Here is a 26,841-nt window from a genome sequence, read left to right on the forward strand (position 1 = left end):
GTCATCATCCTGATAGACACCAGACAATAAGGCTCTAATCAAGGAATTCATTTCACAGTAACAGAAGTGAAGCAACAGGCTTATGCCCATGGAATTCAGTGGTCTTGACATGTACTTGGCCACCCAGGAGCAGGTGGCCAAATAGATCTGTAGAATGGGCTACTGAAGACTTCCTTAAGACTCCGGTGAGGTGACACTCCACGAAGCTGGTGAAGTTCTGTCTTATAGGAGGCAATACAGGATTTGACTTAGCAAACAGTATATTGTACCCTTTCTCCTACAGCCAGAATACTTGGGTCTGGAAATCAAGGGGTAGAAGTGGAAGTGGTTCCTTTCATCATTTCACCTAATAACTCATTTGCAGAAATTTTGCTTCCAGTCTCTTTAATGGATGCGCTCTGGATTGGAGGTGTTGGTTCCCCAGAGACAAGCGCTTCTCTAAGAGTTCACAACATGGTTCTACCAAACAGAGTTGAGATTGCCACCTTGTCATTTGGTTCTCTTTTTGCCACAAAACCATGGACAAAGAAAGACGGGGCTACTTGACGGGCTGTTATCAGGCTACCTGATGACTGAGGGGCAATTGAGGGCAGGAGGGTCTAGATCCAAGCCCAGGGGATCCTCTGGGGCATGTCCTAGTACTTGCAAGCTCACTAGGGGATAGTAGTGATTGCTATGGCAACCAAAGAGAGGCAGGACCACTGAGGATTCACATTCTTCAGAAAGAAAGGTATGGTCACCAAACTAAAGAACCCTGGCCAACCGTGGCCCTGAGGACAGGAAAACATTGGATGGAAGGTTGAGCAAGAAACGCAGAAGCATTGACTATGGCCTCATGACTGATGACAGAAACAAGGACTATAGCAGCTTGGCATAGTTTCTGCCTTGATGATGATGTGATTTATGTAATGGTATAAGCTAATTTAGTCTCCCTTCTCCTTCCTCTTATATGTTTATATAAGTATTGTTGGAGGTTAATTCTATAGTTTAGTCTTTAGGTGACAGAATTTTCAAATGTGATTGTGACTGTGTTTAAAGGACAGTTAATCCTGCCTAGAGATGGGTAGTGTGACTCTTTTCCAGAGACGAATAAAATGACTGTAGAGACTTTGTCCCTCCCACTTTGGGGAGAAGGTGAGAATGTTTTCATTTGTTGGAAAGATGTATTTTATTAGGCATTTTGTTAGAGTTGTTTTTGTTGTTGTCTGGAAGTACCAGGGTATAGAACCGTGTGTATGGAGGCTGAATGGTTGAAAGGATGGACTATGGCAATTATCGGGTAATTGTTTCTTAGTTTCAAACCCACCCTTCACTTGGCTTTGTCTGCAAACTACTTCTGAGCTTTGCCAACTGGCTCTATGCTGGGCTCTGCCAATAATGGGCACCACAGTGTGATGGAAAGCTAGGTGAGGGGGACAGATGCTTTATCCAGCATCATCCTTGCCGTGTGAGATTGACAGATAAAATGTAGGATGCTTAACTTTGAATTTTTGATAAACAATAAATAACTTTTTTAGGATACCTCCCATGCAATATTAGTACAAATGTTCTAAAAAGTTATTCATCATTTCTGTGAAATTCAAATTTAAGTAGACATGTTGCATTTTCATATTTCTAAATTTGGAAACCCCACAGCCTTGGTTTTCCATTTCTACAGCAACAGAATATTCCAGAAGCAGCTCCTGAATTCAGTTTGCAGTTTGTCCATCACTTGCAGAACTAGCCTTGTAGCACACACCTCGGAGACACCAACACTAACCAGTTGCCACCCGGTCTTCTCTTTGTGCCCTAGCCTCAGGACTGAGAACAAGTGCTTAGGGCTTTTCATTTTTAAAATACGTAGTAAGCAATATTTTGTACTAAGTCTTCTCTGTTAAAGCAACTGGTGGAGACACTTACTGATAGAGTTCACAATAAAGTAATCACATGGGCACCGTTAGCCTCCATGACAGTCAAAGAAAAGGAAGTTATAGTGGGACTGCTTATGGGCTGTTAAAGTTGCACAAATCAAAGAATTTGATGTCCTCCAAGCCTGGTGAGGGAGTGGTGAATAGTAAGAAGTTGCAGCATAAGTTGGATTTTAAAATGCTACGGCCTTTTTTGGGAAGCTATTTCCCAATATAGACCAAAGGCATAAAATGCTTGTGCCCTTTAACCTCATAGTTCTACTTCTGGGAAGCTATGTATGGAAAAATCCACAATGCATGTCCTTGGATATTTATGACTGTGTTATTTATAATACAGAATGACTGGAGATAACTTAAACATTTAACAAAGGAGTAACAGTTCAGTAAATTAGCTAGTGCGGACACTCAGAATATACTGCACCATTAAGAATGATCATATGTAGATGATATGGCAAGAGAAAATGCTATTAAGTTTGTAACTAATGTCAGATACTGTTCCAAGTGCTTTACATGTCTAACTGCAAAGATGTTTAGTTATTTAATCCTAACTATTATCATCCTCGTTTTACACCCTGGGAAAATGAAGTACAGAGTAGTTTGCTGAGTTATCCAAGATCACATTAACAGAGTGAACATTTTAAGGGAATCCCAGGGAATCAGGTTCTAGGTCTTGTGCTTTTAACCATTAGACCATGCTTCATTGAGTTAGTTGGAAGGAAGAGAACCTTAAAAGGTCTACATATCATGATTCTGTTTGCAATGAAACACACACATGGAATCTGGAAGGGACAACCAAATACTCAAGATGGCAGAGTGCAAACATGAGTGAATTTTCTGTTTTCTCTTTCCAGCTATCAAAGGCATTTGCATTTTGTAGCTCTGGGGAAGGGCCTTCTTCCAGAATATGGGCTGGATTTGTACCTGGCTTAGAGGGCATGTGTTGGGCTAAGACAGGGGACACAGCAAACAGCAGGAGCCTAATAAATGCATGTTCATCACTGTGGCATCAGAATGCAGGACCCCGAGGTAGGGACACAGAAGATAGGGTGCAGGCTCTCCAGCCTTCACACAGGAATGGCCTGGAGGACACTGGGTCCCACAGCCTGGACTGAGGATTGCTGGGAGCTTTCCTAACACCCTTCTGAGGGTCCCCAAGGAGCTCACAGTGCATGCACAGAGGGCCTACCAGGTGACGGGCACCATGCTAGGCACTAGGGAAGGTGAATCACACATGGTCCCTGCCTTCAGGGAACTCCCTGTTCTCCAGGGCTTGGGCACCAATAACTGTAACATAATCAGTAGTCAGAGGTCATTGTGTAGAACTCATTGCCTTCATTTATTTATTAAGCATCAATTGTGTACCAGACTCTGAGGTACCAAGGACACCCTTGGTAACAAAATAGGTTCATTCCTGCTTTGTAAAGAAAGTATTAGCTGGAAGTATAACTTTGTAAAGGAAGACTAATTAGTATCAACTGATTGCAAGTGTGATGGCAACTATAAAAAAGTTGTTCACGATACGCTTTTTGTTAGTTCCTGTATAGAAAAGTGTATCGTCAGCGTCAGCCTGCCTTCGCCTCCTGCCTCCCCGTGTACTCGATGTACCAGGCATGTTCGCGATCATTCCCTAACAGGTCATGTCTCTTTACACCTCCGTGCTATGCCTGTGATGTTTACCATCTGTAGGACCTTCTGCAGTTCCTTATTTATTCCTTAAGACTCAGTGCACAGGATCTCCTCTGTCAGACGCTCTGTTTTCCCTGGCCAGGCATCCCTAACCTCCCCTTCTTTTCCCAGGACTAATTTTTATCTAATCCGAATAAATGGGGCTGTATCTTGGCCAGGCCCAGCCCTGTACTGCCCTCAAAAGGAACACCAAGCTGACAGCCAAGAAAGCATCAAAGAGCAGTGAAGTCATTATTTAAATCGCTTACATAGGTAGTGAGAATTGCATGGTATGACCCTCCTCCAAATTCCTAAATACCCCTGGCTATGATTTTCTTAGTCTTATGTCAGCTACTCCCGTTTCTGTCTTGACGTAAACACCTCCACCCATTCTCTTCTCTGGCTCTCAAGAGCCACTCTCATTTTAGTTCTTCTGAGTCAGAGTCTGTATTTCCGAAGGTCTGCAGATGATTTATATGCCCGTTTAAACCCGAGGTGCACCGAGCTAGACAGCTTCTCTAGGTGAAGTCCTAGTTCCCTTCCCCAGAGAGAGGGGGGTTTTGCTCATCGGTGTTTGAGACCATCTTCTGCCTCCTGACAGGAGATGTGCAGGACATCCGCCACCAGATGGCGCCAAAGACATTCCAGCAGAGAGACTCCCACAGACACCCCCCCCCCCCTCCATGCGTGTTGGGTCCTTTCCTTCTCAGAGCCATGTAACTTGGGTTAGAACCTACAAGCTGAACAACTGGGCTTACCTGCAGAAATTCGGTGCTGGATGGGGACCGGAGAGCATGACCTCCAACAACCGCACAGAGGAGGGAACAAGCCCCCGCCAATCACCCAGCTGGAAGCAAAGCAGGGCAGGGGGGTGGCCGGGTGCTACTTCTACCCCTTCAGGGTCTCTGAAGCTCTGCCAGCCTCTCCTGACTCTGGACTGGAAGGCCGCAGGAGGGGCGGGAGGGGCTTTCCTAGGGGACAACTAGGGGATGGGGGCAGTGGAGGTAGAAGGAAGAGAACTTAGGCAATAGATGCCTTGGAAGGGGTGGAGGATACAAAACAATGGGAAATCTGATAGGGAAGAATGGAACATTTCCATGAAAGGATGCGAGGGCAACTGCCATTTATTGATCACACACCGTGACCTTGACTCTGGGCTGCATGTGTGCTTAGCTGCGTCTGCTCATTTAATCTTTACAACAACTCTACCAGGCAGGTGTTATGAGCCCCCCCCCCCCCCCGCTTTTTTTTTCTCCTTTCAAAAGTGGAAAGTGAGGTTCAAAGAAGACTGAAACAAGCAGGAGAGAACTTCTGAATCCCCCACCACTAAGCCTAGAAACCCTCTGCCTCCGTGTCTCTACATTTTGCTTTTCTTCCTGTTACCACCTGCTCCTAGCTCAACCACCTCCAGGTATGGGCTAGATCCTGTCCATTCTGCCTACGCAAGGAATTTGTCTTGTAATTTTTTTTTCCTTTTTTTTTTTTTGCATCCTCAGTTTCTCCTCCCCTGGATCACTGCCATCAGCGTACAAATAAATCATGAAGCTTCCACCTTTAAAAGGCTTTCTGTTGACTGCATAGTCCCACCTTATTTCTTACTTGTTAAGAACGGAATATATTTGTTGCCTCTATTTCTTTTTTTCTCAGTCTCCCTGAAATCCATTCCAATCAAGCAACTGTCCCCACCTCTTGACAAGGTCACTTGTCCCACCCACCACGTGGCCAAATTCAGCGCTCAGTCCTCAGCTGCTGCTTCCCTTGACCTCTCAGCTGCCCTGGATACCGCTGCTCATTTTCCTTGTGGGAAGCTCTCTCTGCACTTGGCTCCTGGAGCCCTACTCTCCTGCTCGCCTTCCTGGGCTCCTCCTCTGGGGCCATCCTATGAGGTGGCAAGTTACCCTAGTTCCAGACCAGAGCCCAAGAGGAAAAACAGCAGTTCTCGAGCCCCATCTTTTAATGTTTGGCAAATTGAGGCATCTCCATCGTGAACTTTCATTTTGGGCAGTTCTTGGGTAATGCGTCAGGGATTTAAAAGTGGAGAAGAGGGGTGCCTGGGTGGCTCAGTGGGTTAAATCTCTGCCTTCAGCTCAGGTCATGATCTCAGGGCCCTGGGATCGAGCCCTGCGTTGGGTTCTCTGCTCAGTGGGGAGCCTGCTTCCCCCTCCCCGCCTGCCTCTCTGCCTACTTGTGATCTGTCAAATAAATAAATAAAATCTTAAAAAAAAAAAAAAAAGTGGAGAGGAAGGAAGCTCTTTAGCTTTCTGGAGGTAACCACCTGGAGAGGCCCAGGGGTCCAGGGATGTTGCTGAATCTGGCTTGTGCCCATGATTGCCACAGGCCACCCAAAGTGTGACTGGTTGTTTCCTATTCACCATGAAAGAAAAACAAGTTTTCCTTTTCAGAGGGAGCTTTCCATAATTACACTTCCTGCAAATGGAGTGTTAGAGGTGGTATGCTGAAGAAATAGCACAGAAGGCCAAGCCGAAAATGTAGTTTCTAGCAGTCCCATTTGGCCAAGTTATAGGAACTTCTATGCTGGACAACAGATTCTGGAGAAAAAGGGAAGAATGAGCCATTTCTCACGTGAGGCAAGGCTGCTGTCTCAGACGGGGAGTTAGGCGTGGTCAGGGTCTACTTGTGGTGGCTTCCGAGGCTGGGGACCATGCGGGGGATGGGCGTTGTCCCCTGCAAGGCCAGGCCTGCTTCTGCCTTCCCACAGCAGCTGGCTACTGGCATGCATTTGTTCATACCATTCATTCATTCATTCGCTCGTTCATCATTCAATTGTGTCCTGGGGGCCTGTTCTGGGCCTTCACTGTGCTAGGCCTTGAGGCTAGAAGGATAAATAAAACTGTCCGTTTGTAGGTTGTTAACAGCACATATGTTCAGAAAGTTCAAGTTCCGTTAATTGGATACCAAGCAAAGACCTTCTAGACCACTGCAGCCCTATTTCTGTGTTATGAAGAGATTTTCTGGACTCTACAGAAGGCAGTTCCTGGCCTGTGCAGATGATGGGGTAGACCTCTTCTGACACAATTTGGGAAGAGCCAGAGGGAATAATTACCATCTTCTTGGCTGCTTTGGGGTTTTACCTGATGCAGCAGGGTAATGGGAGGTCCCCAAGGAGCCAGGATCAGAGGCAAGAGACCTACAGGAACCTCAGGGCTAGAGACAGCCCAGTAAGGGAGGAACAGCCACAGAACACAGGGCTTCATGGGGGGGGAAGGGGGAAAGGCTCTGGAGAGAAGGTTGAGAAGGCCAGGGGAGGCCTCACTGCGAGGAGAGAGATGGGAAAGGGCAGAAAATGCTGCTCTCTGTGCACGGTGATGGTGTGAAGGAGGGGACAGCGGACCCCTACAAGCCGGAAATAGCTCCTGGTCTCTTGTAAACAGGAGAAACTGGCGGGAAAAAGTCTCCAGTGCTTCCTCATCTGCCCCTTTGGTATCATGTCGTCTGGGCTCTGGGGAACGTGGAGGCATTTTGCAAAGTGGGTGAGCCCTGGGCTCTGGGGAAAGGGGCGGTCAGCCAGACCCCTGTGGGACAAGCCTGACCCTGGAGGTGGGACCCTGGAGGGGGTGAGGCTTGAGCCTTTAAGGAGACACAGAAGTTAGCCAAGAACAGAAGAGAATTCTAGGCAGACGGTCCAGCCCGTTCGGAATCAGAGTTGGCGAAAATTCAGAGAACAGGGAGAAGTCAATGGTGTGGAAGAAGAGGGCATGCGTGGCGAGCGGCTAAAGGCTCTGCCTCTCTTCTCAGGTCTGCCCCTCCCGCGCTCTCGCTCACCCCCTGCAGAGTCGCTCTGTGTTTGGCTCTCAACCCTTCCCCCGTCTCTCACCTCTGTAGGAGCCTACTCTGCACCCCGGGTCTTCGTTCTCGCGCTGAGCATGGTTACATGCCTGTCCCTGTCTACACGTCACTGCTGCCCTTCGAACACCCTGGGCCCGCAAACAGTGGTCACGATGGAAACACCACACGGTGAATCCGTGTAGGCTCCAGCCACCCAGAAGAGATAACGGCTTTGTAAAAAGCATCATGGTCATTCTGTCCATCCTGGCTGTTTACACTGTTGTGTCCATTTTGCAGATAAAGAGAAGAAGGCTGTGAGGATTTAAGCTACTTGGTCAAAGCAGAAAGCAGAAAAATGGGGATGCAGACCTCGGCTTGTCTCAAGCCAAGGTCTGAGTGTTAAGCGCTCTAGCGCACAAATTAAATAAAACTTGAAAGCGTGAAAGGGTGACAGGGGTCTGACCTACCACGTGGCAGCCTGATGGCCCTCTGGCCCCGGGGATGTGGTCGGACTCAGCAGCAGTGCAGGTCCAGGGCAGGCTGGCGGGGTGGGCGGATGCTGGGGAACAGACAAGCCAGCTCGACTTTCCTGGCCCTGTGCACACGGTGTGCACAGCTCACAGCGGGGGCTGGAGGGCCAAGGTCACTAGGCCAGCAGCATCCTGCATCTGGCTCCTGGGAAAGGATACAGCTGGCCTGTCCCCCAGCATGACCATTGCTGTTGCTGGTCCCCTTCTGGGTCTCTCTCCCCTCCCCTAAGACGGGATGCTTCTCTGGGCCCAGATGAAACAAGTCCCCTGAGCCCCTGCCTTTTCCAAAATGCCTGCAGACACTGCCGGCCATAGGTCAGTGCGTGAGCAGCTTGGCTCACAGAACCAGCCTGGGGTGGCAGAGGCTTTCTGAGTCAACCGGGGTGGGGGCAGAGGAGTCCGCTGGCAGCCCTGGGGAGTGCCTGACCCTTCCAGCCCTCGGGTTCCTGAGGTCCTGCCCTGCAGACGGCCCTGTGGGGTCAGGGAAGCCCAAGCATGTGGGACAGCAGCACTGGCCAGGACACCATCCAGATTAGGTACTAGAGCTCCTGGTCAGCCCCTGGTATGCTCTGCCCTCTCAGAGTGTAGTCTGGTGGGATCCTGAAGCCTTCAGTCAGATCTTCCTTGTTCTACCAAGGAGGGGAGGCAGGGCTGGTATTCAGAGCAGGCAGTGTGGCCCCAGTCTCATTTTTATGTGGGCAGCTGGGTTCTAGTCCCTACCACGTGTGGGGTTCTGGGCAGAGTCTGACAATGAGTCCTGCTGGGGTGGGCTGGGCCTGGCCCCAGCAACCACATGCAATTTGTTCCTCTTGTCTGTTTGCCCCTGTCATGCCTTCCTCTTTTCTTCCCTCCCTCCTCCTCTCTCTCAACCCTCTTCAATTCTGCACCGGATGTTCCTTCTTTATTTTTGAGCATGGCCATATGGCTTTAGGTCTCACTTCTCTTCACTTTGTATTTGGAGGTAACAGGGGCCGATCCTAGCATGAGCTTACTCGTCCGTGTTGTCCCACGAGTCCTGGAATCCCTCGCCCATCTCCTAATTGCCCACTTAGCACTGAGAACACACATCATAGGCCTCTGGTCCCGGACCCGTCAGTAACCAGCCGGTGATGGCGACAAGCCCCTTACGCTCTCTGGGCCTCCTCTCTGGTCTGTAAACTGGGGGAGTTGGAGGAGGGATGGGGAAGATGGGAGCAGCAGGCTGCTGGGGATCAGGGACAGCCCCACTTCTGCATCTGGAATTTAATCCTTAGCAAGAGGACTTGCTGCCCTGCCCCATGCCCATGGGGGAACAGACAGCCCGGTGTCATGGAGACAGAAGGAGAAGCTGAGTCGGAATAACTAGGTTCTAGTTATTCCCACCTTGTGCCTCTCTGGCTATGTGACCGGGAGCAAAAGGTAATCCTTGAACTTCAGTTTCTTCAGTGACATGAGACCGCAATGTCTTCCTCCCTGAAGGGAGAGGAGCTAATCTGAGGAAGTTGTGAGATACTGTGGACGAAAAACACTTTTCACATCCAAAGTCCTGTGTGCATGCAAAATGTTATCACTTTGCATAGGTTGGTTCTCCCTGGGAAGCAGATTCTGAGCCATATGGAGTGTTCTGGAGGTTACCAAGAAATGCCCTTGGGATCAGCACCTCTGGAAGGGGCTGGGGGGAGCAGGATGGGGCAGAGGAGAAGCGGGGCTGTAGGTAGTCCTTAAAGCCTCAGCTGACCCCGTGGGGAGCTCTGGAGTTCAGATGTCCCCTCCGCACTGTCCTGCACTAGGCCACAATGGTTGGGCTTTTCTATTCCCTCATCCCTATGTGAGGGCATCTTCGGCAGGCAGGACTGTGGGCGAGGTGGCTCTCTCTGGCTGAGACTTTCTGCCTGATGCAGCTGACAGCTCTGCCAGCAGGTGGGACGAGTCTTTTCTTGAAGGAAGGTCTGGGGAGGAGTGGGGTGGGGGGGCGTGCTCCTCTGCCCGTCTGTTCACAGTTGTCACTTACGCGGTCGTACCTAACCGTCAGGCTGTCCTGATCAAAGACTTGATATTACAGGGGTCCTGACATTCTGGAACTATTTGTTAGTTCTTGCTACGCATTTTAGATTCATGACTTCAGTCTATAATATCTGAGAAAAGAATGGGAAATTCCTCTGCGGTCTGCTGTGGGGCCCGGAAAACTTTCCCACCTGGCTTGCCTGGGAGCAAAAGGCAGTCTGCTGGAACTGGCTATAGACAGGAAACAAAACCGGTGAACTGATTTAATTAAAAATGCTACACATGTGTGTGTGCGTGCGTGAGGGTGCACATGTGGAGTTATGTCTGCCTCTGAGCGTGCATGGGGACCTGGACAGAGAGAGGCTGCAGGGGCAGGTGTCCGAGCTCGACCCGCCAACCGGAGCTGCGGGTGGGCTTCTGAGGAGGTCCGTGTGCGTGCAGACTGCATTGGTTCATTCTCTCCCAGCTCCTTACGAAACAGCTTCGATGGGCCAAACACTATGCTGGGAACCGGGGAATGAGAACGAGTGACATGGTCTCTGCCTCGGGCAGCTTATTGTCTCCTGGGGAGACAGACGATTCAGTGTGGGTGTTTGGGGTGCAGTGAGGTAAAAGCACTAATCGGGCACCACGGGAGCTCCCGGTGGGGACCCACGTCAGACTGCGGGAGCAAAGGCCGATGTGAGGTCTTCCCTGGGACAGGGAAGGTGGTGGTGGACTGGGTGGTGGACTGGGTGCCACTGGGTGGTGGACGCCAAGCAGGGGTTCCTTGGGGGACGATGATGGGGAAGGACTGAGGAGCAGAACTTCCATGTGGAGAGAGAACAGACAGGGAAGGAGGTCAGAGGTCAGAGAGGTTGGTGCGGGTGTAAGGGGGGGCCTTATGCTTCTGGGGCGGGGGGGGGAGAATGCAAATGTGCTTGTGACTGGGGAGTGGACAGCCCTAATTCCATCCTAGCGGGGCTCTCTGGCAGCGGTGGGGGCAGTGGAGGCAGAGGGGTGGCAGGGCCTGGATGTGTGCCTGTGCCCGTGTTTGTGAGGATATACACACGTGACTGAATACATCTGGAGGGCACCAGGTGTGTGGCCCCTGCGGAATTGTTTTCCACTTCCCCCTTCTGAGCTCGGCAGCCTCGTGGGCCCAGGGGGACGGCTGTCCTACTGCTGACTCACGAGTGAGGGCCGCGGCGGGGAATCGGTCAGGGGCCAGCCAGCAGTTGTTTCCTCCAGGGCCACCGTCCCACCCCTGCCCGCTGGGCTAACAGGTAGGTGGCGGGCAGGCGGGCAGGGAGTGAATGGGCTGCTCTGTCCATACAGAGCACCCCACTTTCTGGGTGAGGCTGGGCTGGTGGCCAGTGCCTGGCCCAGGCCCAGACATCTGGGGGGACAGCATCCCCTGAGCGGGCAGGGGTTGCCATGGGTCAGCTTCCCTAACGGGGACTCCCCTCTCTGGCTACCCATGCTTCCAAGTGCTGAAGTCATATATTTTGATCTTAATTGTCTAATAATATGCTTAACTGTACTATCCTGCCTCTTGAAAATTTATGACTGATAAAAAAAGCGCCATTTATCACATTTCTTTAGCCCTTAATGTGGGTCACAGGAAAGGAAGGGGCCTTTGGTTCTGTAATAGTGTAAGGTCTCAGAACAGTGTGGCGAGTGATTATGAACTTAGAGTCCCAATTTCAACACTACACTTTCTATGTAAGCTACTTATTTTCTCTGTGCCTCAGTTTTTTCATCTCTGAGACAGAGATGATAAAATCTCATAGGATTAAAGGTGTAAAGTGCTTAGAACAGTGCTGGATGTACAATAAATATTCAGCTCTAAACCTTAGCTATTACTATGTGGGTTTGAATTCTCCTGGGTGTCAACCTAACTGATGTGATGAAAAGTTGTGACCTTTTTGGGTCTCATCTACAAAAAAAAAGTGTTGGCCAATCTTTTATTCCCAAGGACCAACACCTGTCCTCCACCAGCTTGTTCTTGTTCTGACATACATCTTTGTTTTTGAAAGATTTTGCTTGCCAAACATCATTTGTTAAATAATAATCTGTACATCCTGAAGTTTCTCCTAAACTTAAAAAATACTGAGAAGATTTCCCAAAGTTCTTACTGAGAGGGTCTGGATCAGGAGAGATGGATGTGTGAGCCCCCCCCCCCCCCCCTCCAGGTTCACATATTGGCATCTCCAAGCAAGAAGCAAGTGCCTTCAGATATTTTGGGCCATAGAACAGGTAACCCGGTTGACCCTGAACTAGAAGATGCTTCTCTTTGGCTTCTGGAGTGCCCTGGCGCCCTGGTGTCAATGTCTTTCATAGTTATCATTCTGAGTAGCATATATGCCAGCCAAGCTAGGAGAAGGGACTCTTGTGATTCCCTGAAGGGCTATACCTAGAGTTCGGGAAATCCAAGGGTGAGTTACTGTGGCTGGGAAAGGCCATTGTTATGGGGACTGATGCTGTGGTCTCATGAGTCCTACGTACCAGTACTTTCTATACATTGAAATGTATGGAATTTGAAATTCTACAGCTCTATATAGCTCTTAAAATTTTCATAATAATCTTCCAAGACAGTTCTTACCATTCCCAATGACTAGACGACACAACTACAGCTCAGAGATGTGATTAGCCCAAGTTCAACTGGCTAGAAAATGGCAGCCTTGGGGAGTCTTTCTCTCAGTTAGGGAATCACGTAATTCTGACTTTGCTCTGAAGCAGTAATCCTATCACTTGTTGGTGAGGAAACTGAGGCCCAGCAAAGGGACTTTTCCATAGTCAGAGAGCTAAGAATTAGCCAAGTGGGAGCTGACCCCAACACGAAGACTCTTTCTTCCCCAGTGGCTGGCAGCAGGTGAGCGGGGGGGGAGTGCCCCCACTCTGGCACCCAGGGAGGCCTGTTGGGGAGGCCTTAGTCCTCAGTGGCTTTGTGAGGTGGGGCGAGCCTTACCTTGGATGTCATCGTTGAACATGCAGTACTTGTTGCGGTATTTGTGGAGCAGACGGAAGGCATTGGCATTGGCAAAGTCCTCGAACTGGATGAGGCAATTTATTCCAAACCTGTGGGCGGGGAAAGGGAAGAATTTGTGATTGCCTCCCCACAGCCAGTCCCTGGCAGATCCCAGCCTGCCCTGGGGAGTGAGCAGGCACTGGACAAGAGGGAGTGGGGCTGGCTCCTGGACTGGGGTTCTTTGCCATCTGGCTGGCTCCTGGACCCCTGGGTTCTACCTGCCCCATTATGGATGAGGATCAGAACTGGAGAGAGCAGGAACGCCAGGCCTGGTGGTCCTCTGAGCCCCCATCCCTGACTCTAATGTAGGCTGGGGCTAGCATAGGCTATGGATGGCAGATCTTGGCGTGTGATGGAAAGACTGAAATGGGGCCTGCCCTTCTGGGGGCCTGCAGCCATCTGAAATCCCAGGAGCAAGATCACTCCCACCCAAGTGTATGCAGAGACCCCAACTTCCCAACCACTGGGGCCTGGAGAGCTCTGCAGCCTGCAAGTGTTTCTCCAGGTCTGAGACCTGGAGCTCCTCCACTAGAGACTCTGCTGGGTTCAGGCATTGTGTCCTCGCTCAGATGCAGGAAGGCTGGCAAAGGCCACTACATGAAGCCACTGTCATCTCCCCACCCTTTAATAGGGGTGTTGGCCAACTTCTAGGGACACTTGAATCAGTTCGTGACCTTATTCGAAGTACAGAGCCCAGGATCATCTGCCAGAGCTTCTCACTCAGGGAGTTTGGGGCAGGGCTCGGGAATGTGCCTTAATGCCCTCCACCTTTATTGTGGTAGAATTGACAAGTAACAATCATCTGTTTAAGTTGTACAGTGGGATACTGTGATACACGTATACATTGTGTGGTCATGACCACCCCCAGATTGGATTCTGACCATCCAGAAGTTCTGAGAAATCCTGCCTTTGTGGGTGAAGGCCTTGCCTATTAAGCTGCTTGATAGCAGCTTAATAACAAAATCTATCCTACAGTTGACTCTTAGACTTCAGGGTCAGGGAAAAGTCCGTATTTCCTACAAAGCCACTGTATCCATAACCCATTCTTCCTGCTGATGCTGTGAGTCTGCTGAGCACTTGGTTTTCTGCTCCTGTGCCGTGGGCAACCTCAGCCTGCCCTTCTGCACACACCCGTCCCCCGACTCCATTCTTGCTCTTGATCCTCATTGTGAGATTTTCGTGCCTTTTATTGGAAACAAGCATGGCACAAATTATTAGAAATTACCTAATACATAGACATACATACATCGATCCATTTGTGTCTAACAGTATCTGAGTTCACGTTCATTGAGAAAAAGTGCCCTGATTTATCAGCCAGGAGTGCTCGGGCAAGGGATAGAGAGAAGGGGTCTGCCACTCCCCACTTGGTGTGAACCAGAGGCTTAGGACTAATGTGGGGCCTGGAAAGATTTATGCCTCCTGCCAGCTGGGGCACGCAGCTGGGGGCCTCCCTGTGCTATTGGGGGCATCCTTCCAATGAGGCTGGTGGCTATGAGGGGTGCATAGTACTGAATTAGCCCAGAAGCTTCTTTTTCAACATCCTAATTTTGTGCCTGGCTTACCCTGCACGATAGAAATCCAGCGGCAGGTAAATACTTCTCCTTCCACGGTCCTTCCAGAATCTTAGTGAGTTGAAGCTGTTGTGGGGAGGACTGGAGGTGGGTTCATGTGACAGGGGCAGACATGAAGAGACTGTGACTTCCATGGTCAAGGTACTAACAGTGCTGGGCATGGGTCAGCAGGTTGGTGTGCCTGACCTGGCTCCGAGTGGTCTGACACCTGTCACTTCACTCCTGTCACTTCTGCCTCAGTTTTCCATCTGTCATTGGGCACAGTCATGTCTGCCCGGGCAACTGCCGTGGGCTCTTATGAGCATGAAAACTGGGGTGATTTTTACTTGTGACGTGCGAAACACACATGTCCTCTTGGCAACAATTCTCCCTCACAGTCACAGAGCAAGGGCTATTTGGAGTGAGGAGAGGGGCTCGCTGTCTCTCCAGGCCCACCATCCGGCTCCCCTGCTTCTATACAGTGGAAAAAACTGAAAAAGAAAACCCACTGTGCACAAACCTAATGCTATTCTTGCTGAGTCAAAATTTACTGTGGATTTTTTTTTTTTCCAGGGTGTGAATTTCAAGTATTTGGTTTGAGAGAGGGACAGAATGTCTTTGGTTGCTGGTGACATTTTGCTATATATAATCCTCACAAGACACCCAGTGTTGCCCCACAACTGGCCTGGAGCTAAAATGCTGAAAAGGTCAGACAACAAAGCAATGGATGCATGTTCTTTCTGTCTTTCTCTCTCTCTCTCTCTCTCTCTCTCTCTCACACACACACACACACACTTGACCTTTAAGCAACACTACTCTGAGGTAAAAATAAGGCAAGAATTAGAAATAAATACCTTTGTTCAGAGTTTTCGTGTTAAACTTAGTTTTTCAGGAGTAAATTTTTATCATACTTTTTATATTTTACTTTTAAATTTATTTTTTTAATTCCTGTGTCATTAACATGCAGTGTTATATTAGTTTCAGATAACGCGCTGATTAAACAATTCTATCCATTACTCAGAGCTCATCAAGATAACTGTACTCTTAATCCCCTTCACCTATTTCACATACCCACCCCCCCTCCCCACCTCCGCTCTGGTAACCACCAGTTTGTTCTCTGTAGTTAAGAGTCTGTTCTTTGGTTTGTCTCTTTTTTACCCCTTTGTTCACTGGTTTTGTTCCTTAAATTCCACATGAGTGAAATTGTGTGGTATTTGTCTTTCTCTGACTGGCTTCTTTTGCTGAGTGTCATACACTTTTGCTCCATCCATGTTGTTGCCAACAGCAAGCTTGCTTTCTTTTTTTTCCTGTGGCTGAATAATACTGCACTGTGTATGCAGACCACACCATCTACTGATGGATACTTGGGCTGCTTCCATAATACGGCTGCTGTAAAGAACACTGCAATAAATATGGAGGTGCGTGTATCCTTTTGAATTAGTGTTTTCATCTTCTTTGGATAGATACTCAGTAGTGTGATGACTGGGTCATAAGGTAGTTCTGTTTTTAATTTTTTGAGGAATCTCCATACTGTCTTCCACAGTGACTGCACCAGTTTGCATTCCCACCAACAGTGCCCTAAGGTTCCTCTTTCTCCCCGTCCTCGCCAGCACTTGTTTCTTGAGTTTTTAATCTTAATGATTCTGATGGGTGTGAGGTGATATCTCATTGTGGTTTTGATTTGCCTTGCTTTGAAGATGAGTGATGTTGAACATCTTTTCATGTGTCTGTTGGTCATCTGTGTGTCTTCTTTGGAGAAATGTCAGTTCATTTCTTCTTCCCATTTTTTACTTGGTTATTTATTCATTTTTTGGTGTTAAGTTGTATAAGTTCTTCATGTATTTTGGATACTAACCCTTTATCAGATAGGTCATTTGCACATACCATCTCCCATTCTCCCATAGGTTGTCTTTTAGTTTTGTTGGTTGTTTCTTCTGCTGTGCAGAAGCTTTTCATTTTGCTCTAGTCTTAAGACTTTATTTTTTGCTTTTGTTTCTCTTGTCTCAGGAGACATATCTAGAAAGAAGTTGCTTTGACTGATGTCAGAGAAATTACTGTCTGTATTATCTTCTAGGATTTTTATGGTTTCAGGTCTGATGCTTAGATTCTTATTATATTTGGGGATTATTTTTGTGTATGGTATAAGGACGTGGTCCAGTTTCATTCTTTCGCATGTGGTTGTCCAGTTTTCCCAACACCATTTGTTGATGAGACTGTCTTTTTCCCACTGGACATTCTTACCTGCTTTGTGGAAGATTATCTGATTATGTAATTGTGGGTTTATTAATGGTCTTTCTGTTCTATTTTATTGATGTGTCTACTTTTCTTTTTTTTTTTTTTTTGCCAGTACCATACATACTGTTTTGATTACTATAGCTTTGTATATCTTGAAGTCTGGAATTGTGATACCTTCAGTTTTTTTTTTTTTTTTAAGATTGTTTTGGTTATTTTAGGATTGTTTTTTCTAGTTCTGTAAAAATTTAGGATTGCTTTTTCTAGTTCTGTAATTTAGGATTCCCTACAAATTTTAGGATTGTTTTTTCTAGTTCTATAAAAAACGTTGCTGATATTTTGATAGGGAATGCATTAAATCTGTAGATGGCTTTGGGTACTATAGACATTTCAACAATATGTTCCTCCAATGCATGATATGGAATGTCTTTCCATTTCTTTCTGTTGTCCTCAGTTTCTTCCATCAATGTTTTATAGTTTTCAGAGTATAGGTCTTTCACCTCTTGGGGTAAGTTTACTCTTGGGTGTTTTATTCTTTTTAGTGCAGTTGTAAATGGGATTGTTTTCTTAATTTCTGTTTCGGTTGCTTCATTAGCAATGTATAGAAATGCTGCAGATTTCTGTACATTGTTTTTGCATTCGAGGACTTCACTGAATTCATTTATTAGGTTCTGGTATTTTCTTGGTGGAGTCTTTAGGGTTTTCTACATCTAGTACCATGTCATCTGCCAATAGTGGAAGTTTTACTTTTTCCTTACCAAAATGTTTGCCTTTTATTTCTTCTTCTTGTCTGATGGCTGTGGCTAGGACTATGTTGAATAAAAGTGGTGAGACTGGACATTCTTGTCATGTTCCTGACCTTGGGGGAAGAGTTCTCAGTTTCCCCCCACTGAGTATGCTGTTAGCTGTGGGTTTTCATATTTGGCCTTTATTATGTTGAGGTATATTCCCTCTAAGTTTAGTTTGTTGGGTTTTTTTAAATTATATACTTTGTCAACAGCTTTTTCTGCATAACTACTGAAATAATTATGGTTTTTATCTTTTTTCTTATTGATGTGATGTATCACATGGATTGATTTGCAAATATTGAACACTCCTTGCATCCAGGAATAAATCCCGCTTGACTGTGGTGAATGATTTTTTTAAATTTAGTTTTAAAATTTTTTAATAAACATATAATGTATTTTTATCCCCAGGGGTACAGGTCTGTGAATTGCCAGGTTTACACATTTCACAGCACTCATCATAGCACACATCCTCCCCAATGTCCATAACCCCACCACCCTCTCCCGTCCCCCCTCCCTCCAGCAACGCTCAGTCTGTTTTTTGAGATTGAGTCTTTTATGGTTTGTCTGCTTCCCAATCCCATCTTGTTTCATTTTTTCTTTTCCTACCCCCCAAACCCCCCACATTGCATCTACACTTCCTCATATCAGGGAGATCATATGATAGTTAGTTGTCTTTCTCCGATTGACTTATTTCTCTAAGCATAATACCCTCTAGTTCCATCCACATCATCGCAAATGGCAAGATTTCATTTCTTTTGATGGCTGCATAGTATTCCATTGTATATATACACCACATCTTCTTTATCCATTCATCTGTTGTTGGACATATAGGTTCTTACCATAGTTTGGCTATTGTGGACATTGCTGCTATAAACATTTGGGTGCATGTGACCCTTCGGAGCACCACGTTTGTATCTTTAGGATATATACCCAGTAGTGCAATCGCTGGGTCATAGGGTAGCTCTATTTTCAGTTTTTCGAGGAACCTCCACACTGTTTTTACAGAGTGGTTGCACCAGCTTGCATTGTTGTGAATGATTCTTAATGTGTGGTTGGATTTGGTTTGCCAATAATTTGTTGAGAATTTTTGCATCTGTGTTCATCAGAAATACTGGCCTGTGGTTTTCTTTTTTGTGGTGACTTTATCTGGTTATCTGGTTTCTGTATCAGGGTAATCCTGGCCTTGCAGAATAAATTTGGAAGTTTTCTTCCTCTTCTATTTTTCTTTTTTTTTTTGGAAAAATTTAAGAAGACTAACTCTAAATATTTGGTAGAATTTACCCGTGAAGCTCTCTGGTCCTGGACTTTTGTTTGTTGGGAGTTTTCTGATTATTGATTTAATTCTACTGCTGGTAATCAATCTATTTTTTATTTCTTCCTGCTTCAGTTTTGGTATGTTGCATATTTCTAGAAATGTTTCCCTTTCTTTTAGGTTGCCCAATTTGTTGGCATATAATTTTTCATAATATTCTCTTACAATCTTTTGCATTTCTGTAGTGTCAGTTGTTATTTCTCTTCTTCCATTTGTGATTTTGTTTGAGTCCCATTCCCCCTCCCTCCATCCTGTTATGAGTCTGGCTCATACCAGTTGTGCTGATCTTTTCAAAGAATCATCACCCTGGTTTCAGTGATCTGTTCTACTGTTTTTTTTTTTTTTCATATCATTTATTTATGCTCTGATATTATTTTCTTCCTTCTGCTGGGTTTGGGTTTTCTTTGTTCTTCTTTTTCTAGCTCCTTTAGTTGTAAGGTTAGGTTATTTATTTGAGATTTTTCTTGTTTCTTGAGGTAGGCTTGTATTGCTATAAACTTCCCTCTTAGAATGGCTTTTGCTGCATCCCAGAGATTTTGTACTGTTATTTGTCATTTTCATTTGTTCCCATGTATTTTTAATTTCTCCTTTTATTTCCTGCCTGACACATTCATTGTTTAGTACCATGTTATTTAACCTCCATGTATTTGTGGTCTTCTCAGATTTTTCCTTGTGATTAATTTCTAGTTTAATAGCATTGTGGTCAGAAAATATGCATGGTATGACTTTGTCTTTTTGAATTTGTTGAAACTTGTTTTGTGGCCTAATATGTGATCTATTTTGAAGAATGTGCTATATGCACGTGAAAAGAATGTATATTCTGCTCTTTTTGGATTGAATATTCTGAATATATCTGTTGAATTCATCTGGTCCAGTGTGTCATTCAAAGCCATTCTTTTCTTGTTGATTCTCTGGATGATCTGCCCACTGATGTAAGTGGATGTTAAAATCCCCTACTATTATTGTGTCACTATCAATTAGTTCCTTTATGTTTGTTATGAATGGCCTCATGCATTTGGGTTCTTCCATGTTAGGTGCATAAATGTTTACAATTATTATATCTTCCTGTCGGATTATCCCCTTTATTATTATATAGTGCCTCTCTTTGTCTCTTTTTACAGTCTTAGTATGAAAGTCTATTTTTTCAGATATAAGTATTGCTACTCTGGTTTTCCATTTGCATAATAAATGTTTCTCCATACCCCTACTTTCAGTCTGCATGTGAGTCTCTTATAGGCAGCATACAGATGGATCTTGTTTTTTTCCATGCCATCACCCTATGTCTTTTCTTAAGATTAACATATAATGTATTATTTACCCCAGGGGTACAGGTCTGTGGACCATCAGTCTTACACATTATGCACTCACCATAGCAGATACCCTCCCTAATGTCCATAACCCAGTCACCTTACCCTTACCCTCTACCACCCAACAACCTTCAGTTTGTTTTGTGAGATTGAATCTCTTACGGTTTGTCTCCCTCTCGATCCCATATTGTTTCATTTTTTCCTTCCCTACCCCCCACAACTCCCCACCCTATCCCTTGAATTCCTCATATCAGAGAGATCATATGATAATTCTCTTTCTCTGATTGACTTATTTTGCTCAGCATAATACCCTCTAGTTCCATTCATGACATTGCAAATGGTAAAATTTCATTTCTTTTGATGGCTGCATAGTATTCCATTGTATATATATACCACATCTATTTTATCCATTCATCTGTTGATGGACATCTGGGTTCTTTCCCTAGTTTAGCTATTGTAGACATTGCTGCTATAAACATTTCACTCTATGTCTTTTGACTAAAGCATTTAATCTATTATATTGAAAGTAATTATTCATCAGTATATATTTATTGCCATTTTGTTACTTGTTTTGTGGTTGTTTTTGTAGTTCTTCTCTGATCCTTTCAGAGGATCCTGACTTTCTTTAGTGATATACCTGGATTCTTTTCCTGACTTTCTTTAGTTTCCTGACTTTCTTTAGTGATATACCTAGATTCTTTTCTCTTTATGTTTTGCATATCTACTACTAATTTTTGATGTGTGGTTACCATTTGGTTTGTATATAACATACTCTGCATATAGCTGTCTATATTAGGTTGATGGCTGCTTACATTTGAGTGCTTTATTCCTTTTCTCACCACATTTTTGATATATGGTGTCATACTGCATATACATCCTTTTATTTTGTTAGTTTCTTGACTCATTTTTACAGATATAATTATTTTTATTCCTTCCTATTTTTCTTTTTTTTTTTTTTTAAAGATTTTATTTATCCACTTGACAGACAGTGATCACAAGTAGGCAGAGAGGCAGGCAGAGAGAGAGGAGAAAGCAGGCTCCCTGCTGAGCAGAGAGCCCAATGCAAGGCTCGATCCCAGGATCCTGGGATCATGACCAGAGCAGAAAGCAGAGGCTTTAACCCACTGAGCCACCCAGGTGCCCCGTTCCTTCCTATTTTTCTACTCTGTTTATGGTCTTTCCTTTCCATTCAACTAATTCCCTTTAACATTTCCTGTAGCGCTGATTTAGTTGTCATGAACTTCTTTAGCTTTTGTCTTAGAAACTATTTCTCCTTCTATTCTGAATGATAGCATTGCTGAATAGAGTATTCTTGACTGCAGATTTTTCTCTTTCAACATTTTGAATATATTACTCCACTCCCTTCTGGCTTGGAAAATTTCAGGTCAAAAATCCCCTGATAGCCTTATAGGGTTTCCCTTGTTTATAACTGTCTTCTTTTCACTTTTTTTTTTTTTAAGATTTATGTATTTATTTGAGAGTGTGTGTGTGTGAGTGGGGAAGGGGCAGAGGGAGAGGAAGACAAGCAGACTCCCCATTGAGCAAGGAGCCTGACATGGGACTCAATCCCAGGACTCTGAGATCATGACCTCAACTGAAACCAAGAGTTGGTCACTCAGCTGACTGAGCTACCCAGGGATCCCTTCTCTTTCTGCTTAATTTTTTTTTCTTTATTGCTACTTTTGCCATTTTAATTACTATGTGTCTTGATATAGACCTACCTCCTTGTGTAGATTTGGGTGGGGGAATCTCTCTGCTTCCTGGATCTGCATTTTACTTTCCTTCCCCAGATAGGTACATTTTCAGCTATTATTTCTTCAAATAAATTTTCTGCCCCCCTACCCCCCCAACTTTTTAAAATTTTATTTTTTAGTAATCTCTACACCCATTGTGGGACTCAAACTCATGACCCTGAGGCCAAGTCACATGCTCTTCTGACTGAACCAGTTGTCTCTTCTCTTTCTCTGGAATCCCTATAATGGAAATGTTTTTATGCTTGATGGAGTCACTGAGTTTCCTAAGTCTATTCTCATTTTGCATAATTTTCTTTTTCTCTCACCTCCTCAGCTTGAGTACTTTCCATTACTCTCTCCTCCAGGTGACTCATTTGTTACTCTGCTTTCTTTAGCCTGCTATTTAGTCCACCTAGTGTATTTTAAATCTTGTTTATTGTGCTCTTCATCTCTGATTTGTTCTTTTTTGTGTTTTCTATCTCTTTGTTAAGGGTTTCACTGATGTCCTCCACTCTTTTTTCAAGTCCAGTGAGTATCTTTATGATCATTACTTTAAATCCTTTATCAGGCATATTATATCCATTTTGCTTTTGTCTCCTCATGTGGTTTTGTCCTGTTCTTTCATTTGGGATATATTCCTCTGTTTCCTCATTTTGTCTAACTCCATATCTGTTTCTTTGGACTAGGAAATTCAGCAATATCTCTTTCTCTTGAAAGTAATGGCTTTATGAAGAAGAGGTCCTTCAGGTCCTACAGTGTGGTATCATCTGTCATCAGAACTTGCCACTTGAGGGTTGTCTCCTGTGTGTGTTGCACTGCCCTGCTGTGTGTCCTGGCTGCCTTTTTCCTTCAGTCCATTCATCTGTAGAGGATCTCTTTCCCTGTTGCAGGCAGGGATTGGTCCCTGACCAGGTGAGGCATGCAGTTTCAAAAAGGTGGGGCTGCTGTTGGGACCAGGGCTGTGTGGGCAGTGTGTACAATTTTAACAATGTGCAGAAGTTTAACGATGTGTGCCTCAGGCTTCCACAGAGCCTTCAACCACCACTGCAGGGACAGAGGCCCTGCACATGCCCAAACTGGGAGATGTAGTGTTGGTCTTCTGGGGGTGGGGGTCTGCAGTGCCAATACTGAAGCAAGTGTGACTGGGAGGAGTAAACCTGCTGAAGTTGGGAGGGGAGCTTGGTGTAAGCAAGTTAGGTGTAACTTGCTTGGTGTAAACAAGTCTGTGCTGGTGTCCACACGTGGCTGTGTGTTTATGCTGGGGAATGGGATAGGGAGATGGCTTCTGTCAGTTCCTTTGTTCCTGGGGGAGCCCCTCCAGGAACCTGCCCCTCCAGGACCTGCTCTGAGATGTGTGAATAAATCTCCCTTCTGTCTGCCCACGGTGTTTTTCAGACTGCTGCTTCTAGGCAGTATCTCCACAGGCTGGCTGTTATGCTGTCTCTCTGAAGTGAAAGGACTCAGCGTCCTATCACCCTCTGGGTTCTCCCAGAGCTGAGTCCTCTGACTTAAAACTCCAGGATTTAAGGACTCAAAATTTGGCCCTTCTCACTTTCAGAGCCCAGTGTTTTGGGGATTTGTGGTCTCTGGGTGGGCTCCTTGGTGTGGTAGTCTGTTTCTCTCTCTCTTCCATATTTCCAGCTCCTTTCCACCCATCGATGTCCTTGGTCCCTTTAGCTCCCTACTGGGTCCTTGTGCTTGCCACCCTCCTCAAAATGAACTCTTCTCTACCTTTAGTTGTGAACTTTGTTCTGCTAGTCTTTGGATTGTTTTCTAGATTATTTACAGTAATGTGAGTGTTATTTAGTTGTAGTCATAGGATGAGGTAAGTTTATAGTCCTCTTAAACCACCATCTTGGCCCCCTCCTACATTCCATTTTATATAAGAAAAATTTCTCCAGGAAAAATTTGATGAGATAGAGTAAAACCTCATTAACTCAGGTCACTTTAATCCTAACTTGCACACTGCACATCTTGTGCAATTCTAATGTGAATTTTCTACCCAATAACTAGACTTAGTTCCTAGAACTTCTTGGATTTAAGGACCCTCAGAACCCTTAACCACCTCAGATACCCTTCCCCATAGCTGCTCCCTACATATTTCCTTTCCAGGAGCCACTCTTACTCCAGAATGTCTCCTGTCCATGCTGGTCTCTGACAGCCTGTCCTTTGTTTCCCTCATTCCTACTGCACCTTGCACCTTTTGTCTCCATTGAGAACTTTGGGACCTTTACAATTTTCTCCCAGTCTCTTAGCCCCTCATGGCTTTTCATAAAACCAAACTACTGGCCTGTGTGAACTAAAGGTGACTACTTCAGTTGCTTTCAGCATCTTCCATCCATCTATTCATCAACACATCCATTCATCCTTCCAAAAGCATCTACTGAACACCTGTGATGAGCTGATAGTTTACTTGTCCAATAAATGTTTTATAAAGGGTTAGATATATGAAGGAGTTGGTAGATGAGTGAGTTTGCCTGCCCACTTGTTAATGTAATTAAAAGCCCATTAAGAACAAAAAAATTTAAAGTGAAAATCTAAATTGTCTAGATGAAAAAAATTTGTTCTCAATTTATCCATGTACATTCAAATACAGGTAATGGACTTCACCAAAACACCCATTTAAATGTTACAGAGGAGCAAGATGGTGGAGGAGTAGGAGACCCTCTTTCAATCGGTCCCCTGAAATGAGCTACATATCCACCAGAGTACTCTGAACACCATTAAATCAGCCTAAGATATAAGATTATACACTTCTGGATCTCTACAGGGGAAGAAGGTCATCATCAGTGGAGAGGTACAGAGGAGGAGGGAGTACATGGACTAATATTGGATGATAAATAGAAGGGGGAGGGAGCCACCAGAAATGAGCCCTTGGAAAGTAATACCCAATGTGAAAATGCCTTGTGCTAGGGGACCAGCAATAGCCTGGAGACCAGTGACTATGAGTTGGGAAGGGACTAATAACAGCATTCAAACAGAACAAAGGGACTTAAGGGACAATTGTTGGGACTGGGTGGCTACAGGCATGGACCTAAGCCCATGGTCCCAGGATGGCTACAGCTGGCACCTGCTGGTGTCTGGGAGCCTGGCATGGGCTCAAGCCTGGGGCTGGCAGCTGCCATGGCACCACAGCCACCTCTAGTGCCTCCACCACCACTGGGGCTGAGTGCATCCAGCTTGGGCTCCAGTCAGCAGTACTGGAATTGCAGCTGCTGGGACTGGGCTCACCCTGACCGGTATTGCTCACGGTTTTTGTGGCATGGGGGTACAGAAACAAGTGGAGGCCTTGGGTGACCACTGAGAAGGTGGCTGGGGGTGTACCCTGCCTGTGGGAGTCTGCAGTGTTCAATGGAGTTTGCAGGGGGGAGGCTATGTGTTCTGGAACATTCAAGTAGGAGCAGACTGTAGCTTCTCTCTAAGGGGGAGGTCTGGGCACAGGAAGTTAATTTTGCTCTGACCCTCTGAAAAGGTGTGAAAAGCTGCCAAAGAACAAAAACCTCCAGAGAACAAAAGCCTAAAAACCAGTTTCCACAGAGCCCAGCCCCTTGATGGGGGTGGGGCAACTTCACCCAAGCAGCATTGACTGAAAAACAGTGAGTAGGTCGCTCCCCCAGAAGACAAGCTGAAAGAACAAGAAGACAACAACCACAGGGTCCCCACAAAACTGTAAAAGCCTGGGGGAGTAGGGAGGATGGCAGAGAAGTAGGAGACCTAAATATCATCAGGTCCTAGGAGTTCAGCCAGATAGTTATCAAACCATTCTGAACACCTAGAAACTCAACAGGAGATCGAAGAAAAGAAGTGCAGCAATTCTAGGAACAGAAAAGTGACCACTTTCTGGAAGGTAGGACATGTGGAAAAGTGAATCTGAGGTGATATATGAGAAGATAAACCCTGGGGGGAGGGACTGCCTCCCAGCAGACAGCAGAGCAGTGGAGCACAAAATTGGAACTTTTAGAAGTCTGCTTCACTGAGAGTCATTGCTCCTGAGTCTAAGCAGGGCGTTGGGGGGTTGGTATGGAAACATCGCTGGGACAGGGTTTCAGGACCCTCAGGGTTACAGAGAGACCAGGGGTAGACGTCTGGGTGTGGCAGAGCTCCCCAGTACCAGAGTGGGGAAGCTGGCTGCAGAGAAGATGCCAAGGAGAGGGCTCTCAGCTTGGGGTTACTTTAAACTGTGATCTGATGCACAGTCAGGTCACTGCTCTTTGAGTAGGGACCCCACAAGTGGCAGATCTGGGGAAACACCCACCTTCCTCCACCAGGAGGAGCAGTGTGATAGCAAGCTGCAGAAATCTGCTGGGTTTGGAAACTCCAAATGGGGCTGTGTATCAGAGATAGAAATGCTTGGTCACAGGCTGGGTGAGCATGGACTGTGGCCAGAGACCTGGGAGACAGGAATGATGGACTCCTTTTCTCTGAGGGCACACTGAGGAGTGGGACCCAAGCTATCGGCTCCTTCAAGCCAGAGATTGGGAGGCCACCATCTTTATTCTGTCCTCCAGAGCCGTACGGAAAGTGTTCAGGGAAAAAAAGCTCCTGAGAGCAAACACCAGCCGTTTGCTTAGCCTGGCCCCTGGCAAGGGTGGTATAATCCCCTGTCAGGCAAAGACATTTGAGAATCACTGCAACAGGCCCCACCCCCAGAAGATCAGCAAGAACATCTCTCCAGGACCAAGTCTCCTGAGTAAAAGAGACCATCTGAGACTGAAATTATAATACACCAATGTTAGCAGAATACAGCATATAGAATTCATGGCTTTTTTAAATTTTTTAAATTTGTTTTTTTTCTTTTTCTATTTTTTGGAATTTTTCCTCTTTCCTATTTTAACTATTATCAATACTTTTTTTTTTAAAGATTTTATTTATTTATTTGACAGAGAGAGATCACAGTAGGAGAGAGGAAGGGAAGAGATCACAGAGAGAGGAAGGGAAGCAGGCCCCCTGCCGAGCAGAGAGCCCGATGTGGGACTCGATCCCAGGACCCTGAGATCATGACCTGAGCCGAAGGCAGCGGCTTAACCCACTGAGCCAC

At 45.8% G+C, this 26,841-nt stretch overlaps 1 protein-coding gene across 3 annotated transcripts in view; it reads right to left on the bottom strand.

The window, feature by feature from the left end:
• Positions 1-26,841, bottom strand: part of ME3 (malic enzyme 3) — a 219,772-nt gene that overhangs the window by 10,045 nt on the left and 182,886 nt on the right. For all 3 annotated transcript variants that reach the window (XM_059412342.1, XM_059412343.1, XM_059412344.1), the window contains one exon: positions 12,822-12,931. In XM_059412342.1, the coding sequence (XP_059268325.1) occupies positions 12,822-12,931 (110 nt within the window). The remainder of the gene's footprint in view (positions 1-12,821; positions 12,932-26,841) is intronic.

Source organism: Mustela nigripes, chromosome 1 (assembly GCF_022355385.1).
Source record: "Mustela nigripes isolate SB6536 chromosome 1, MUSNIG.SB6536, whole genome shotgun sequence".
Classification (NCBI taxonomy): Eukaryota; Metazoa; Chordata; class Mammalia; order Carnivora; family Mustelidae; genus Mustela; species Mustela nigripes.